At 38.9% G+C, this 16766-nt stretch overlaps 1 protein-coding gene across 1 annotated transcript; it reads right to left on the bottom strand.

The window, feature by feature from the left end:
- Window positions 1-559: 559 nt before the first annotated feature.
- Window positions 560-14435, bottom strand: samhd1a (SAM domain and HD domain 1a). The gene is made up of 16 exons (XM_085146748.1): window positions 13997-14435; window positions 13806-13872; window positions 12736-12808; window positions 11305-11465; window positions 10722-10837; window positions 10417-10487; window positions 9072-9230; window positions 7027-7127; window positions 6806-6914; window positions 6618-6709; window positions 6391-6506; window positions 5511-5650; window positions 4249-4344; window positions 3958-4062; window positions 3677-3814; window positions 560-1483 (listed from the first exon to the last, which is right to left on the bottom strand). The coding sequence occupies exons 1-16, from the start codon at window positions 14175-14177 to the stop codon at window positions 1340-1342; spliced, it is 1869 nt and encodes a 622-aa protein (XP_085002874.1). The 5' UTR covers window positions 14178-14435; the 3' UTR covers window positions 560-1339.
- Window positions 14436-16766: the final 2331 nt, after the last annotated feature.

Below are 16766 nucleotides of genomic sequence, written 5' to 3' on the forward strand. Positions count from 1 at the left end.
AGTTTATGCAAAATGTTATCCAAAGTACTAAATTTATGTTTAAAAGACATTTTTTAAAATTATTGTGAGATAGGCAGATATGACAGCAAACAAAACCTAGTTTAGTTATGGGAACATTAGACTTCCTTAAACATTTATTCTGCTTTTATTGGTAAATATTAACTTGTTACTCTTGGCTTAAAATGTTGTGCAGTTTGGGCTAAGTTTTTTTTTTTTTTTTAAAACATCTGACATTTACATATGTATTGCAAAACAATTTTTGCCACATCCACAACTCAGAGCTCAATTCAATACAATATAAAGCTTCTATGTGTATGGAAATATAATTATTATTTCTTTAATTTTAGTCAATAAACAGACAGGACTGTGGGTAGAGAGAGAAGGCACAGTTGAACCCAGGTGCTGCACTCCAGCCATCTGATATATGATTTGCATGCTCATACACTGAGCTGGATCCATCACACCACAAAATTGCCATTTACTTATTAAACTCCTTGCCTTGCCATGACTGGGAGCATGCTGCCCTCTAGTGTTCAATAAAAATTTCATCCAGAAGGACATGGTTGAAGGAAAGTATTTATTTTGACAGGATTATCTCCATCATTTTGATTGTTTTAAATCGCATGTTTTAAAAATACATGTATTTTTAAACACAGCAAAAATCTGATGATGATGCCCCATATCGTGGCAAGAGAAGAATCATTTTAAAAGGCATCCCAAACACGTTACCAATAAAATGTCGCACTGAACTTTGAGGTGAAGATGACAGTGAGCAATCTGAGATACAATAAGGAGAATAAATAAAACACCACAAAACACTCAAAAATAGAGAAAAACACACGCATTCAAAGTAAAAATCAAACCAACTCTCCAAACAACCCCAAGAGTAAAAACAAATGCTCACTTTAAATATCATCACACATTCATATGTAACATTTTGTGCGTGAAAGCCTGAGAGTTCTGAACAGCATCAAACTTTAGCCGAAGCTGAATAAAATACCTAAATCCCAGCTATAAGATATACTGCCCTGAATTGTAGTCTGTGTAACATTTGAACTGACCTGATTCATCATTTGGTATCTAATGACATGATAAGACCTTTTTCCCCCCCAGAGAAGTCTAAATTAAAACCATATTCACAAACAAAACCGAACCAAAAAACAAACAAACAAAAAACCCTGAGAAGTTCTGAAAGACATCTATGCTTCTTCTCTTTTTGAATATTTTAAACCTTTTTGATATAAAACAACTTGCTGTGTTCATCAGCACACTCCTTACAGAAAAATATAGCACACTGTTTCATCTGATCTTTCTCCATATGTAAAATCTCCCTCTCTCACTAGAAAAGCTTAGTTTTGGCCGTCTTTTTTCCATTTAAATTGACACAGTTTGCTTCTGTGGATGTGCCCTCTTCACTATCGTCGTCGTTGTTCGACCAGCTGGGTTTCAGAGGAGTCAGCTCTGGAGCTATTATGTCTCCATCCTGCGTGAGAACAGAAACAAAAGATAGTGTTGTTGAGACGAGCAGTGGAAATAAACAAGTGATTGCAGTAATTGAAGGATCTGGAAGACAATTCTTCCTTTCTAGGACATTGACTTACAGTCTTTAAGCAAAAGACAGGAGCAGCAAGCAACTTATGCCTTTTTAAATTATGCAAAAATGCTAAAGTAACAAGGCCTCAGAGCATGTTCTATATGATTAGTACTGATACTAGATGTAAATTAAAACTAAAATATCTCGATCTGTCACTTCTTTTAATGCATGGAGAAAATGTCTCTCTGCTGTTAGTCGGTGGAAGTGCTGTCAAACAGTTGCTTTCTCTTCAGCAACAAAAGTCCTTTCTAATATGGAGAGATGCCATTACACTACGGTACTGCAAATTATAAGTGCATAAATAGATACATAAAAAAAAATATTGACTGGTTGTTCAGGGTCTGAGCCAGCTGTTAGCACCTTTTATTTACTTCAGCCTGCTGTTTAGAAAACAGCTGATTACTAAATCCTCTAGCAGTCACAGAGCAGTTTTATAGATCATCTATAGTGCAGTTTCTGGCCACGTGGCAAGTGTAAACTCAGTATTTACATTTCCCCTCAATTTTTTTTTGTCTGTATATTTGGCTTTTTAGCTGCTAAATCCCAAGCTCTTCATCATTTCGTCACCAGGTTTAGCCTTATTTACATGTTTGTTACTTCTTCTGTACAAACTGCACCACAAATTCCCAACCATATAACTCACAGATGGCATCTCAGCTATTTGTGCTCTTTGTTTTCCCTCCACAAGGTTTCAGATTGTCTTTATCACCATTTTGAGTATATTGTATAACAAAATTAGGGAGTTTGTTTTAGAATATATTGGTTTTTGGAAAATATTCAGGATGCAAATTGAGGTTTTGGTCCTTTCAAAGCATGGAGACTTTTTTTTTTTTTTTTTTTTTTTTTTTACAGAATCACAAGCTCAAATACGTGACAAAACATTTCTAAGTCACATGACCAACCCTGGAAATAATAATCCTTCATGAAAAGGGCTTTTGTTTGCTATTGGTACAGTGTATGAAGAGCTGCCAGCTGCAGTGGAAAGAACGATATGTAAGTCACGAGAGGGAGTTCGACTGTTAAGTGATGCTACTTATTCCAGATTTAACAGCATATCGGTTTCAAATTCATACATAATACTTCGTAAACACGAATGCTAATGAGCTGTATGTTCATTATGTTATAAAACAGAAGTGGCATTATATCTAACCTACAAGCAAACCACACAGTCTTTTAAAAGTTCTGTGTACAATTTTATTTTTTAATTGGCTCCTTTTGTCATGGAGGAGTAGAGAAGCAGTTCTCTGACTTCCATCCTGAGGCCACCACACTGGAAAGCTTTCCAGTGTTTTTTGGACACACTTTCTAGGCACAGCCACGAAATTCTGTTGATAAGAGCGATGAACAGAATATGTGACAAAAAGAAGGTCTGACAGAGTTCTACGCGCTCAGTGAACAAGTCTGATTTAATACCAACAATGGAAACCAGTCTTGTGCCCTTATGGGCCCGATATACACTCCCACAGGGCACACTGTGGGAGAATACACCAGGCCTTTTCCAAGTCCACAAAGAACATGCCTCTCCAAGTTTCCTGGAGAGGGTGCAGAGCTGGTTCAGTGTCCCAAAGCCAGAAAACAAAAAGCACACTGTTGCAGCTAAACAGTTATTTGGGACGTATAAAGCTCTGTGAATGTACCGGAGCTTCTGATTAAGGAAATAAGATTTTTTTTTTTTAAAACACTCTCATTTGTTACAAATGTTAAAAACATCTATTATAGCTTGACTGAATCAGCTAATAATCTAATATAACTTACCTGCACACTATGCAGATATAACATGCTACTAATAGCCTCTTTTTAGAATTTAAAGCACCAGATAATTGGAGTTAAATTGTATGACTGCCGCAAGGAGAGGACAACTGTTACACATGCCTTTATCCACCCATAATAACATATGGATAAAAGCAATTAGCACTTAAGCCCATGCAATCCACATAGACTCTTGCATTACCACTGCAAGGCTAGAAGGCGTGGCAGAGAGGTAACAACACAGACCTATTCATTATGTGACTCCATTCAATATTTTAACCACTGTCGCTGCATTCAACTGTAATTCTTTACAGTGCAGCAGATAAACAGTACCTGAGGCTTTGAGAAGTTCCTGTCCATGCACCACTGAACAAAGTGCTTCTTGGCAGCCTCCAAAGTCTTATCATCTGTCTTCTTACAGTAGACCCTGATCAGCTGCTCAACAAAGTGCTCTGGAAGAAGTTTAGACACCTGACAAGAACAACAGCAGCCACAAATTACAGAGGTAGAGGGAAAGAGACACTCTTTTTTAAAAGAAGAATAAATGAAAAACCAAAGGAAACGTGCTCACATATTCAAGAATTGAATTTTTCGCATCTTGCTTTACTTCTGACCTGATTCTTGCGTATCTGGATGGCTTTAGTCACATCGTTCTTGCAATAGAAACGCACATTGTTGATGGGGTTCTTCTCCTTCATCCCATAATCCATGACAATAACCTAAAACAGACAAAGTATTAGATCGAGAAGAGCCTAAAGCCCCAAAAGTACAGGCAACACCCTGACTCCAAATATAACTAAATCCAATGACAAGCAACAAAAGCATATCCATATTAAAAAGAATCTCCCGGTTTTAAGGCCATGAGCAAATTATATGATAAATATTAACATTAATTAAAAACTCACACTAACTACGAAGTCCTCTGGCTGTAGATTGACGTCCTGGGTGCCGCTCTGAGGGATGGATCGGGCCAGGTCAGCTTCCAAGCTCTTGATCGTCTCCTTGTAAACAGCAAGTTTACAGCTATATCATTGTATCATGTTTTTTTGTTACATATTATAAATAACTGAAATTCTATATATAGCATGTAAATAAAATTAAAAAAAAACTAACAAACACAGAACCACAGAATGAGCAATTTCTCATATCAAATCCATTTGGCAAAACAGCAGAAACATAACAGGCAGATTTTTCCATTTCATTTTTTAATTAGCGAACTGCAAAATGTCAACATTTGGCTGAAACTTTAGTACTGATCATTTTCTTTTCTGTATGCGTCAGCGAACAGAGAATCTCTCTGTGTTTGGCATGTTTTGTTTCTTGATTGCACAACACAAGCAACCGGGAAAGCTCGGACTGCAACTCACGTTATCAGCTGTCAGATTACGTTCATTTCAGTATTAACTGAAACATTATGTCTTTACTTTCAGGACACATAATGTCCCCTCATCACCACCATCATCATCATCTCAAAGTACAAAGATAATTAGGAAGTTAAATTAGGAGGAGTTCATGCTTTCTCCCTGCATGCTGCAGTGATGAGACAGAAAGACGGCTGCTGTTAGTCTGCAAAGTATGAAGATTGTTACAAACTGCATACACGGTTGTTGTTTTAGTGTCTTCTTACATCATTTGTGCTGTTGCTTTGCAGAACATGCTCATTATCAATGGAAACAAGTGAAAAGATCACCTTCCTCCACATTTAAGCTCAGTCTGAACTTAAAATTGAGTCTTTTGGCTTTTTTAACCACAAGGAGTTTAATTAATTACTAACTTCAGCTCAACTTTTACTTCACTTGGATGCAGCCTCTTTTCATCCTTCTGCGTGTGTGTAGAGGCTGGAGCTCAATCACAAATAACACTGAAAGCAAGTGTGTCATTTTCAATATTTTTTTCTATTATAAAATTTGTTTGTTGAGAGAAAACAAAGGTGGGAGAACCTCGTCGGGCCAATAAACGTGCTAAACCTGCTCCTTTTTACTGGGGTTCAGATTTACTCAAACACCCCTGCCATCTTTTGCATTTTACTTTCAACTTTGAAGGCAATTTATTAACCTTTCTGAGCTATTTTGTTATGTATTATTTTATTGAGCAAAGTTGTTTTCATTTTTTGCATGCTTTGTTGCTGATTCTTTTGCTTTTATAAGAAATCTAAGAAAAAAAATACCTGGGTGACATGTATGGAAGTTTCTGAGGTAGTTTGGCCCAGACACTTGTAGAGGCGCCGGCAGACGATGTTGTGCAGGATCTGTTTCGCCTCTGCAAGCTCGGGGGAGGAGGAGTTGAGTATTTGTTCAAACACATTATCTACCAGGCAAACAAAGAGGGTACAAGTAAATAAAGAACCAAAAATGTCAGTATTTAAAAAGATCCTTCAATAAAAATGTGGCTTTACGGTTCAATCTCTCATGCACACGATTATCACAGAAACACAAATTAGTCTTTTTCTACTCATCTGAGTTACTTGACACGCACAACACATATTGTATTTTAGTGCATAAGTGGTTGGAGTTTATTAGTTAGTTAATTAGTTGATTAGAAATTGTACCTTAACACCAATCATAATGTTTCTTTTTTTTCTCCATATATTAAAAGCGAGGTTGTTCTTTAATCCAAACTGGTATTTCCACAAGTTCAGCATTACTCACAGAGGCCGTTAACACAGTGCACAAACAGATCAAGGTTGTCTGAGAGAATAAAAATATTTACTGAGGGTTTGCCAAAACTCGGTAGTCACTAAACCTGCAGGTGCACACTTAAAAGAAGCCAGCTAGTTCTGCAGATTATTAACAAGTAACGACAAGCACTAGTAATAAATACTGATCATGTTTAATTTAGCAGAATTTTCTTGGATTATCAATATCGATAAAGACCTTTACTATACTGTCTCTTAAAACACAAGTTTGAAAATTACAGGTTTTGACTGAAAAATAAATTAAATTTTCTTTTAAACAGATTGTTTTTGATGGGATGATGACTTGACCTCGCCTCGTTTTTTTTGGGCTGATGCACTACAAATATAAGCTAACAACACTCTTCATACACACCTGTCAGCTTGGTGTAGGCCACCATGTCATCAATGGCTGTGGAGAGCGTGAACATCTTCCCATCTTTACCTTCAAACTGAAGGTGTGGGTCTGCTTTTAAAAAAGCCTCTGTGATCCTGGAGAAACACGTCCAACAGATTTTTACATGTGAGGACATTTTGCTGTGTACAGTTAGAGAATATAAAGCATGAAGCAAAGCAAAACGATTAGAGGGATCAGCTACTCACATAGTCTCTATAATGTTGCACACTTTGTGCTGGTAGGCTCTTCTGTGAAGACAGTTCCTGGTGTGGAACAGGTCATATAGATTTCCCACTTCCTGTTGAAGGGAGCGGATGTATTTTAGTGACCAAATATCTTATAAAACTCAAACTGCTGCTTAAAGTAAACAAACAGATGCAACAAAAGTTAGCACCTTGTCTCGAGTGCAGATGTGCTTCTGCCCGTCCACCTCACACACCCTGGCAAAGTTTAGGAAGCGGCTATAATCAAAGTTGTTATTGATGCCCAGGTGGTAACAGTCCCTGAGTTAAGATGGAGAGAAAGAAATTAAGGGAGATAGGTAATTAAATCTAATAGAAAATATACAAACTAGGAAATCATTTTAAAACAAAACACTAAATCAATAAGCCCCACCTTGCAAAATAGTCCCACTTATCCACGTCAATGCCATTCCTTTTGTTGGCCACGATTTCGTAGAGGAAGGACTTGTCTTTTTGACGGCCTTTATACGGCCACTGTGGAGATGATCGATAATATCGAATGCAAAAAAATATACAAACAGACAAAAAAACAAAAGCATGAACAACCAAGGAAAACATTAAGGAATAAAACCCCACCAGCTCTGAGACAGATAACCTGTATAAAAGCTGTTTAAGTTCACAATTAATGTGATGGCACCAAATCAGGTTAATGGTTAACCTAATAAACTTGCACTTTATGCTAAAGGAGACTTTCCAAATGTCTTTCAATAATTACATTTTCAAAGTAAATTCATCTAAAGAATCTAAGAAAAAAAAGTTAAGGTTAAATATAAAAAACTAAACTTCAACAAGGTTTTTTTGAAGATTTTGGATTAGTCTAAACCAGGGGTCTGCAACCTTTTACACCCAAAGAGCCACTTGGACCCGGTTTCCACGCAAAAGAAAACACTGGGAGCCACAAATACTTTTTGAAATCTAAAATGAAGATAACGCTATATATATTGTTTTTTTACCTTTATGCTTTGTGTGAACAACTAAAGTAAGTAAAGTTTACTTATTAAGTGCTTTTCACAGACAGGCAGTCACAAAGCGCTGTACACAAATATAAAAATAAACAATAGAATCAATAGACATTATACACAATGTAAAAGATCAAATGTAAATAATGTAAAGAATATAAAATGCGTAGATCAACAAAAGGCTTGTTTGAACAGAAACGTTTTTAACTGCTTTTTAAAAGAATCCACAGAGCAACTAAGGTGTGTTGCTTATGAAATCCATGAAGTGCTACAGAGAAAATTACATTTTATTTATTTATTTAACACATTTTGAACTCTTAAAGAAATATAACAAAAGGAAAGACACCCAGCTGAACTAAAATGATCCATGTAGCAAACAAAAACTGTTGTGAGCCGCCACCCTTATATCGCCTTTGGGCTTTTGGAGCCTTGACCTGACTTTTAAAAAGTAATTGGAAAAAAAGCACTATGCTGCTAAAAAAAAAAAAGTAGATATTTGCAAAATTCTGCCTAAATATGTATTTTACCTGGTTAATGTGTGTGGCGGGGCGTGGTCTGCAGCGCCGCTGCAGGGGAGTCAGACGCACCTGAGCGGCACCCGCAATCACGCCTCGCCTTAAAGTCTGTGCTCTCTTTGCTGTTGTGTTGTCGGGCTGAAAAGCGTACAGCAACCGTGTGTGGAAAGTGGTCAATAAAGAGATGCTGAAAAGCATGTTCATGAAAACATCGTCGGGTCTGCCGTGATATGTTTACAATAAGACTTATGGTCCCGCACAGCGTCTGCAAATCAGGGCTTTCATCTTTACACAGGACTGTAAGCTGTCATCTGTGAGGCGTGAGCGGTGTTTGTTTTTAACATAGTTCACGGAGGAGAACAGCTGCCGACATAATGTGGATCCGAAGATCCATAACTGGCCTATCTGGGGTTGAAAGTCTCGATAAATGCACGGTGTTTCGGCAGGTACACCGGCTTCCGCGAGTGTGACGCTTATTTTGAGCGATGAAAAAATAATAAGATATAATTTTATTTTTATATTTCAAAATCACAATAATCTTCCAATTTAGAACTACAAGTTAAAAAAATAACTAAACACAAATAAAATACACTTCAGCTAAATATTTCTAATTTATTTTCCCAAACCACCCGGAGCCACAGTATAAGGACTAAAGAGCCGCAGGTTGCTGACCCCTGGTCTAAACCTTTAACCTACACTGTAGTCTGATGTGCCCAGTATAGAGAAACTCTAACAGAAGTCTCAACATAAAGACACAGTTTCACCTGTGATGGTATAACAATGCATTGCAGACACACACACCAGCATGTAAATATACATACAGACTAAAGTGTAGATTTAAAGCAGGGCTCTAAATCCTGGTTTACTTCATACAGAAATCACATATCTGACAGTGGAGCGTTGAAATTACTGACATGTTCCATTCAGGCATAACTGATAGGTACCTTTTTGCCCTTAGCTGCTGTTGTGTCTAATGGTCCAGCAATCTGCTCCTTAATGAAGTCCAGGTCCTCAGGCAGCACCAGCCCGTGCTCCTCCATCACAGGACTCAGCCTGTTGACCTCCACCAGGTAGTCAAACATGGAGAGAGAGGCAGTCTCATGCTGGGAGATACACAGTAGATTGAACTATCAGTGACTCGTTACTCAAAGAGAAAGTGCTGACTTCAGAATAAACATGACAGGAAACAACCGTGAAAACTCATCTTATCTCTCACGTTTGCCAGACAGCAGGCCTGTGGTCATAACGTACACAATGACCGTGTGCTTAGTGTTCTTATCAGCTCTCCTTATCAGTCTGAACACTACAATCGCTATCTTTGCCGTTAACTGAGAAAGTATCAAATCAAATAATGCTTTGTGCTTAGGTCTTGACCCGCAGTTGTTATAACTGCCAATAAAAAGCTTCCGTAAACAAAAATTGCCAGCAACTGCTGCAAAGTGATCTTCACTGTAAGGTCAAGTAGAAATAATTTCAGAACTATGATTTGATTTTGAAAAACTGTTTTAACTATCGATAGAATGAAGGGAGTTGAGCAGGTAGGCATTTTAAAAGCCTACATCACCAATTAAATGTTAACATTAGCTGGATGTCTTTAGGTAGCAGTGAAATAATTTACACAATAGCACTCAAGCTTCATTATCCTCCAAAGTGCGATGACTTAGACAACTCGAGGCCTTTTCCATTAACTTCCCAAAACAGCCACAACAAAGATCGCCTGTTTTCCAGACAGTAGTCATCATCTGTCTGGAAAAAGTCAGATCCAGTGTGGTTTTATTTTTAAAAACATCTTGTTAAAGCAGTAACTTCCCAATTTTAAACAACTCAGAAACAGAAACATTATTTCCTTTAGAAATCATAATTAGCTTCAGGACTTCAGGTCAAGTATGATGGCTTTTGGAAAAAAAAAAGTATTTTTCCTTGCATGCTTAAATGCAAGTTCGGGCAAGTAGGTTGTAGATGTGACTCATAGGTGCTGATTCTCATTTCTTTGTTTGCCAAATAGTTTTATTAAGACTCACTGCAGCAGCTAAAACCTCAAGAAAACAACACATGTCAACAATGCAAGAGTAGTTTCAGGGAAAATGAAACTGAGGACATAGAGAGGCTCCAAGCTGCTACTGAGAAAAAGTGGAGCTACAAAAATATATTTTTATTTTGGGTTACATGGAATAAAGTGGTGCTGAACTACTGCGACTCCCTCTGTGGCTGATACTGCCCTGTATGCGACCTTGTGTGTTCTCCTTAACTGCCGTTTTCATTTAACATTTGTGCCACAGAGTTCAGTACCTTCCAGGTTATACCAGGACGTGCTTTGGGGATGAACACACCATCGAACATGTGGGAAAATGGTCCATGTCCTAGGAAGAGAAAAGTACATAATGTGTTTGTGTTAACTTTGCTCCACTGCAGTCTGGTAAACAGATGATAAGAATAAAATAACACAGCTTCACTTTTATTTTAACTTGTGCTCAGACCCAGTAAGTAATCATGGTAAACGCAGCATTGGCTGAGCAAATCATCTTTAGTCCTTTTTCATTTACGTCAGTATCTTGTGACACGTTTTAATAAGTTTCTTTTATAACACCACTTACCCAGGTCGTGGCACAGCCCAGCAATCTGCACGCACAAGATGTCTCTGCGAGAGATAAGGAGCTCTGGCTGCCTCTCGTTTAGAGCTTTTACAAGCCGTCCAGCCAAGTAACCCACACTGTGCCAGGACAAAACAAAATTGCTTATTTCAAACAACATACACAGTGAAACTTGATTATGTGATATATTTTACTTTTAGTTTAGCAATTTCAGGTATTTCAAGCAATAAGTTTATCTGAAAAAAGGTTGGCAAGGTTTAAAAATGTGTGATACATCTATGTTTCACAGTCATTGAAATGTTGACTTTGTGTGTTGTTATTCCACTTATTTTCTGCCCATACCCATATTTGCCAGTGTAACAGAAAGCTGTTATTAGAGGCAGGCAGGGATGAATAGGTTGTTTGTCACTGTAAAATACACTTGGAGCTAATTTTTCTGTGTGACCTGTGATAAAACTCTAATACTATTATATTAGAGAGAAGGATATGTTCTTCCGTATGATTTTACAGCTTTATGTGTAGTTAACGGCAAAACAAGATCAGTTTAACACTTCTCAATACACAGTCTGTTGAACTAAAAACATACCCAAGCGAATGTTCGAATCGGTTGTGGGACGCTCCGGGAAAGACAAAGTAGGTCCCTCCTAGCTGCTTGATGTTTCGCAATCTTTGGAACTGAGGTGTGTCTATGATTTTGATGAGAAGCGGGTGTAATGCCACATGCCCGTGGATAGGATCGTTAAACACCTGGAAGCATAAACAATAACAAACAGTATGAGTATACCACCACAAAAGACATTTATGTGGCCGTACATACAGTATATTCAACACAGCAGTGTGCAAATATGCTCAGTTTACACTTCAGTGGAAATGTTGGCAAACATTTCTTTGGCTACGTTCACACTGCAGGCGAAAGCGCATCAAATCTGACTTTTTTGACCCTATGGGACCCATATCCGATCATGGTATGACAGTGTGAACAGCACACATCCGATATTTTCAAATCCGATCTAGGTCACTTTCGTATGTGGTACTGAATCCGATACATATCTGATGTTTTAGAAAGCGACTGCTGTTTGAATGGTCATGTCCCATTAAATCCGTTTTTTACGTCACTGACACAACACAGACGGCAATTATCAGCGCTGGAGAAGACATCGTGAACGCTTCCTGGCCATCCAGCGTAGATGTTAGTGAAACTGTTGGGAAGACAACGTTGGAGAAACGTGAACATTTTATTTGTACTGTATAATCTGCAGATTCTGACAGAAATCTCCAACTATCCTTTGAAGCACCACTCCTCTAAAACAGCAATAAGGATCATTATTAGGCCATATGTAAATAACAAAATAACTTTATAACTTAAAGCAAAATTGGGAAACGTAAAGTCTGAAACAAGTCTTTATATTAAGGGCCATCAGTCAAACAATACTGTTTGGTCTGGGTCTAAACGGAGCACGTTGTGTGTGACGTCTTCTTTTGCGCATGCGGGCCGCTTTGAGGGTCGTGAACGGTTCACACTAGAGCGCGTTTGCTGTCACATTTTATTTGTAGTGTGAACAATCAGACAAAAAACCTTATGATTACCAATGGATATATTTATATAGTCCAAATGTAGATGACTTCCAGAACCAAAAAGACTTTCTGAAACCCTGTTTTCAGCACACATGTTCAATTTTAATCGTTTATGGTATGACTAAAATACAGCAATTAATTCTTGACATTTCCTGCCTGAAAAAAATGGCAAAAGAGGTCTTATCAATATGGCTGCAGAGTGACAGGAATTTGGTTAATTTAAAAAGTTCTAAATTTTTCTTAGTAGAACTATCAGGTAGATCCTTCTGCCAATGAGGACAGAGGATGTCTTTCATTCAGAGACTGTGGTGGTGTTATGCCACATTTCCTAACAGCTTATCCAAATCAGGGTTGCAGTGCTCCACGTTTCCGTTTCCCAAATTGTGCGTTACTTATCTCCACAGCCTTGGAAGTGCACAGTGAACAGTGAAACAACTGTTACCTTGCTTGGCTCAGTTTCAATCTGCCACAGCTTTCTGAGGCTGTTTAGGATCCGCAGACGGTCACCCAGACACCTTGGAAGAATAAAATAGAAAAAGAAGAGGTAGAAATAAAAGTGAAAAAGTTGCAGGAATATCTGGTGAGATGCATAAAATGTCTTGCGTAATATTGATAAAATTAGAAACGTCCTGTGCCAGAGTGATGCTGAAAAACTAATCCACCAGGTTGCTGTGAAAACAGAAGCAGAATGGGAGGCTAGGAATTCAGTTTTTGAGTTCTCACCTGTGGAACCAGTTCCACTTTGGGTTCAGGAAACAGACACTCTTCTCAGTCTCTTGTTTTAAGATGAGACTTGATAACGCTCATAGTTCGGCCTGGGTCAGGTGATCCTGAATCATACCTTAGTTATACCGCAGCAAATGGCTGCTCCTCCCTGAGCCTGGCTCTGGTGTTTTTTAATGGGTGCTGTATATACACACCGAATTGCCCTTCTTTGACAATACAGGTGTGCGCTGCTCTCTTTAATGGGTTAACCAGCTGTGACACAAACTGATTGCTGATGTTTCTATGCATTTTTTAGGTCTAATAACTTTGATTATATTCATAAATAGCCTGTAGTAAGAGGATTTATGAAGGGTTATATGAAAATATAGAAATTACCATTTTTGCAAGTTTTGTTATGACTGCATTATTGTACCTACCCTAAATTCCACACGGTAATCCAACCCAGTACTTTTAAATATATTAATATACGTGCTTTGTTTTATTTCTTGCAATTTATACAGCCCTGTCAGCCAGATCGCTTTTGAAAGAGACATTTTAAATCTCAATGACATGAAAGATATGTAAAAGTCAGCTTGTACCCTGTGACAGGGATGCTCTCTCTGAGTCAAAATGTATGTATTTGTATCGATTATGTATGTGACAGCTTACAGTTCAGCGTGTCGTTTACAGTGGTTTAAATATTGGTAATCGTTTTCTGGCAAAGAAACCGGAAATTGCTTTTTGGCAGGACACCAGACTTCCCCCAGTCCACACGCCCAACCCAAGTTTTACAGAGGACGCACTTACTTTACGCCAATCTTCTCCAGGTCAGCATCCCTGAGATCCCGAAGCCCGACACCTGTGATTTTTTGCGCTGTACAACACAACAGTTTCAATGTTAGCTTAGATGTTACAATAAAAACAGAAGTCCGCAGATTAGCGCTAATAACAATTAGCTTCGAGCGCCTAATTTAAGATGGCAAAAGCAGAAAACCAACCTTTGAATGTGTCCACCCATTCTCCAAGACCTTCTCTTCGCAGGTACCGGCACATTTCCTCCACTCCCCACTGCATGTAGTCCGAATCCGACACCCGGACCACTGACACTTTCTTTTCCGGCGTTTTGAAGCTATCGTCTGGGCTTGAAACCGCTGCGAATGGTCGCTTTCGGTTCTCCATGGTGAGCTAACAAACTGGCACCTCTTCGCTTTAGATGCGCAAGTTAAGGCACGACAAATGATAGCCGTTCTCCCGTCGACTACTGCAGCTGATCTGACAACTGAGCAGAGAAGACACGAGAGAAGTGAAAAATGCCGGGGTTTTGACTTTCCCCAGGGAGCCACAAAACATAGCGAAACACTAACAGCGCTTCCGGGGATTCCTTTCAAAATAAGACTGTTTTGTTCACATGGCTGACCGACCAAGACGTTATGACTCATTGTTTTCTTTTAAAGATAAATTATATTATGCTCAGCTATAGTGATTTTTTTAATTGCTCTTCATGTGAAAACAAAATTTGTGTGTCCAAATAATGTTTTCAGTATGCCATTTTAATGGGATATTGCAGCATAAAACCCATCTTAACGCCCTGCTTTTTGGGTGGCATAACCAAAAAGCAAAAGCAAAGATCCCCCCAAAACTATTATCGTTCCACATTTCCATCCCCCATCTAATCTGGGCTATTTTTTTATTACTGACTGATCAGTAATGGCACTGCTAAATTGTTATTTGGGCTAAAAGTCTATGGTGTTCTCCACATGAGGCCCAGAAGTTATGAACTGGGTTTGGTATATGTGATGGCAAGTGCCATCTGGGTCTGCTATAACCAAATGTTAGAAGGTCTTGATGCATGCTCAATCATCCACGTAAGTAAATCTCCAAAAGTTGATTCTGTTCATCTGGACGTAGCGTTTCATCACTCATCCAAGTGACTTCTTCAGTCTCAGCTGACTGCAGGTTTCCCCAATCTTATAAACAGTACATTTGCATAATGACTGAAACCAGCCCATTGAAGGAAAAATGGGCTGGGAGGTCAGTTACTTAATCTTAATTATGCAAATTCTCATGACCATTGATCAACAACCACTGAGATTGGGGAAACCTGCAGTCAGCTGAGACTGAAGAAGTCACTTGGATGAGTGACGAAACGTTTCTCCCACAAAACGCTACGTCCAGATGAACAGAATCAACTTTTGGAGACAAATGTTATAAACAGTGTTGGGGAGTAACGGAATACATGTACCGCCGTTACGTATTTAAAATACAAAATATGAGTAACTGTATTCCGTTACAGTTACCGTTTAAAAAGGTGGTATTTAGAATACAGTTACTTTGTTGAAATAAATGGATTACACGCGGTACTTTCCTGTTTCATATTGTGGCGGGTCAGGACTGTTTGGGTTTTGTTTCACAGCTACGTTCTGTTGTTCCAGGTGGCAGCGTTACGGTTGCCATGGTTACATGGTGAGCTCTCTCTCTGCGTGTTTCCTGGGTGAGAGAGGCCTTTTTGTTGTTGTTGTGCTAAGCTAATAGGCAGAATGCTACCAGTATAGCTCTAAAGAATGTCGCATCATAGGCAGTGTAGTCCGTGCTGCAGGGAGAATGGACTGCCATACCCGTTATGTGTCTTTGAGCGAGGGAGGGAGAAAAAGGAAAAGTACGAGCTGTCATCGAGCAAAAACGGGAGCTGGAAGCATGTAAATATAATAATAACCACTGCAGCCAAGAAGAGTGCCTGACGAGCCCAGTTGTAAGTAAGCTATCAAGACTCGACTGTACACCGTGTTCGTGTTTTCCTCCAAAAACAATAAGTTCCGTTGGAGCAGCCTTTCAACGCCTCTCTCTGTCTCTGCTAGCAAAGTTGACCCAGACAACAAAGTAAAGCTAGTTTTCGGCTACCAGCCCGACACAGAACCCACCGTATTATCCAGAGGTCCCTTTACTACGGTTCGGAGCCGCGGACCTTCAGTAACAGTAATAAATCACAGCAATAGTACATTCATGTAGTTGTAAACAGCATGATAATATATTAACCCTCGAGAGTCCCTAGCGAAAAAACAGGCCCGCCTGGGTAACTTTGGATTTTTGATTCTCAATATATCAGTCATTTTAAAGACTAGTTGCATGAAACTTGGCCAGGATGTGTATTTTAGGATTTTTTAAAAATTCAATGATCCCCTCTATGGTGTGGTGTATAGTTAAGGAGATTCACATATGGCTTACCAGCGTTGTCCCTTCGTCCCGCCTGGGTACCATTGACTCCCATTATAATCGCATATTTTCGATATACTGTAATTCTGACATGTGATAATTCTTTTCTCGTGAATACCTAATGGATCTAAGCCTCAGCCTTCAAAATAAAGGAAAAATAGGTTTTGGATCAAATGAGCACAATATTAGGTACAGCACTCCCATAGACATTTTCAGTGGTTTTGAATGCAGGTCATGGTTATCTTATTATGCAAATTACATGGCAATAAAACAGCTGACCACCATAAAATAGTCTTGATGTAGTGGAACTGATATAAGAGAGTGGTGTGAATGTGATTGAGAATATATATATACTGTGTGTGTGTGTGTGTGTGTGTGTGTGTCGGTCGCAAACAAAACAGCCCATAGAGCCGCCTCCTTGAAGTGAACAACAGCCTGCAACTTTCTTCTCTTCCTCTAAATCTCTCTAAATGTTTGAATCTCTTCACTCTGAATGAGCCCTGTTTGCTCTGAGCAGTGAGGGGGGTGGGGGGTGGGGTGCAAGAGCAGGCACGTCTT

This window comes from Neolamprologus multifasciatus, chromosome 20, assembly GCF_963576455.1.
Source record: "Neolamprologus multifasciatus chromosome 20, fNeoMul1.2, whole genome shotgun sequence".
In the NCBI taxonomy this organism is placed as follows: Eukaryota; Metazoa; Chordata; class Actinopteri; order Cichliformes; family Cichlidae; genus Neolamprologus; species Neolamprologus multifasciatus.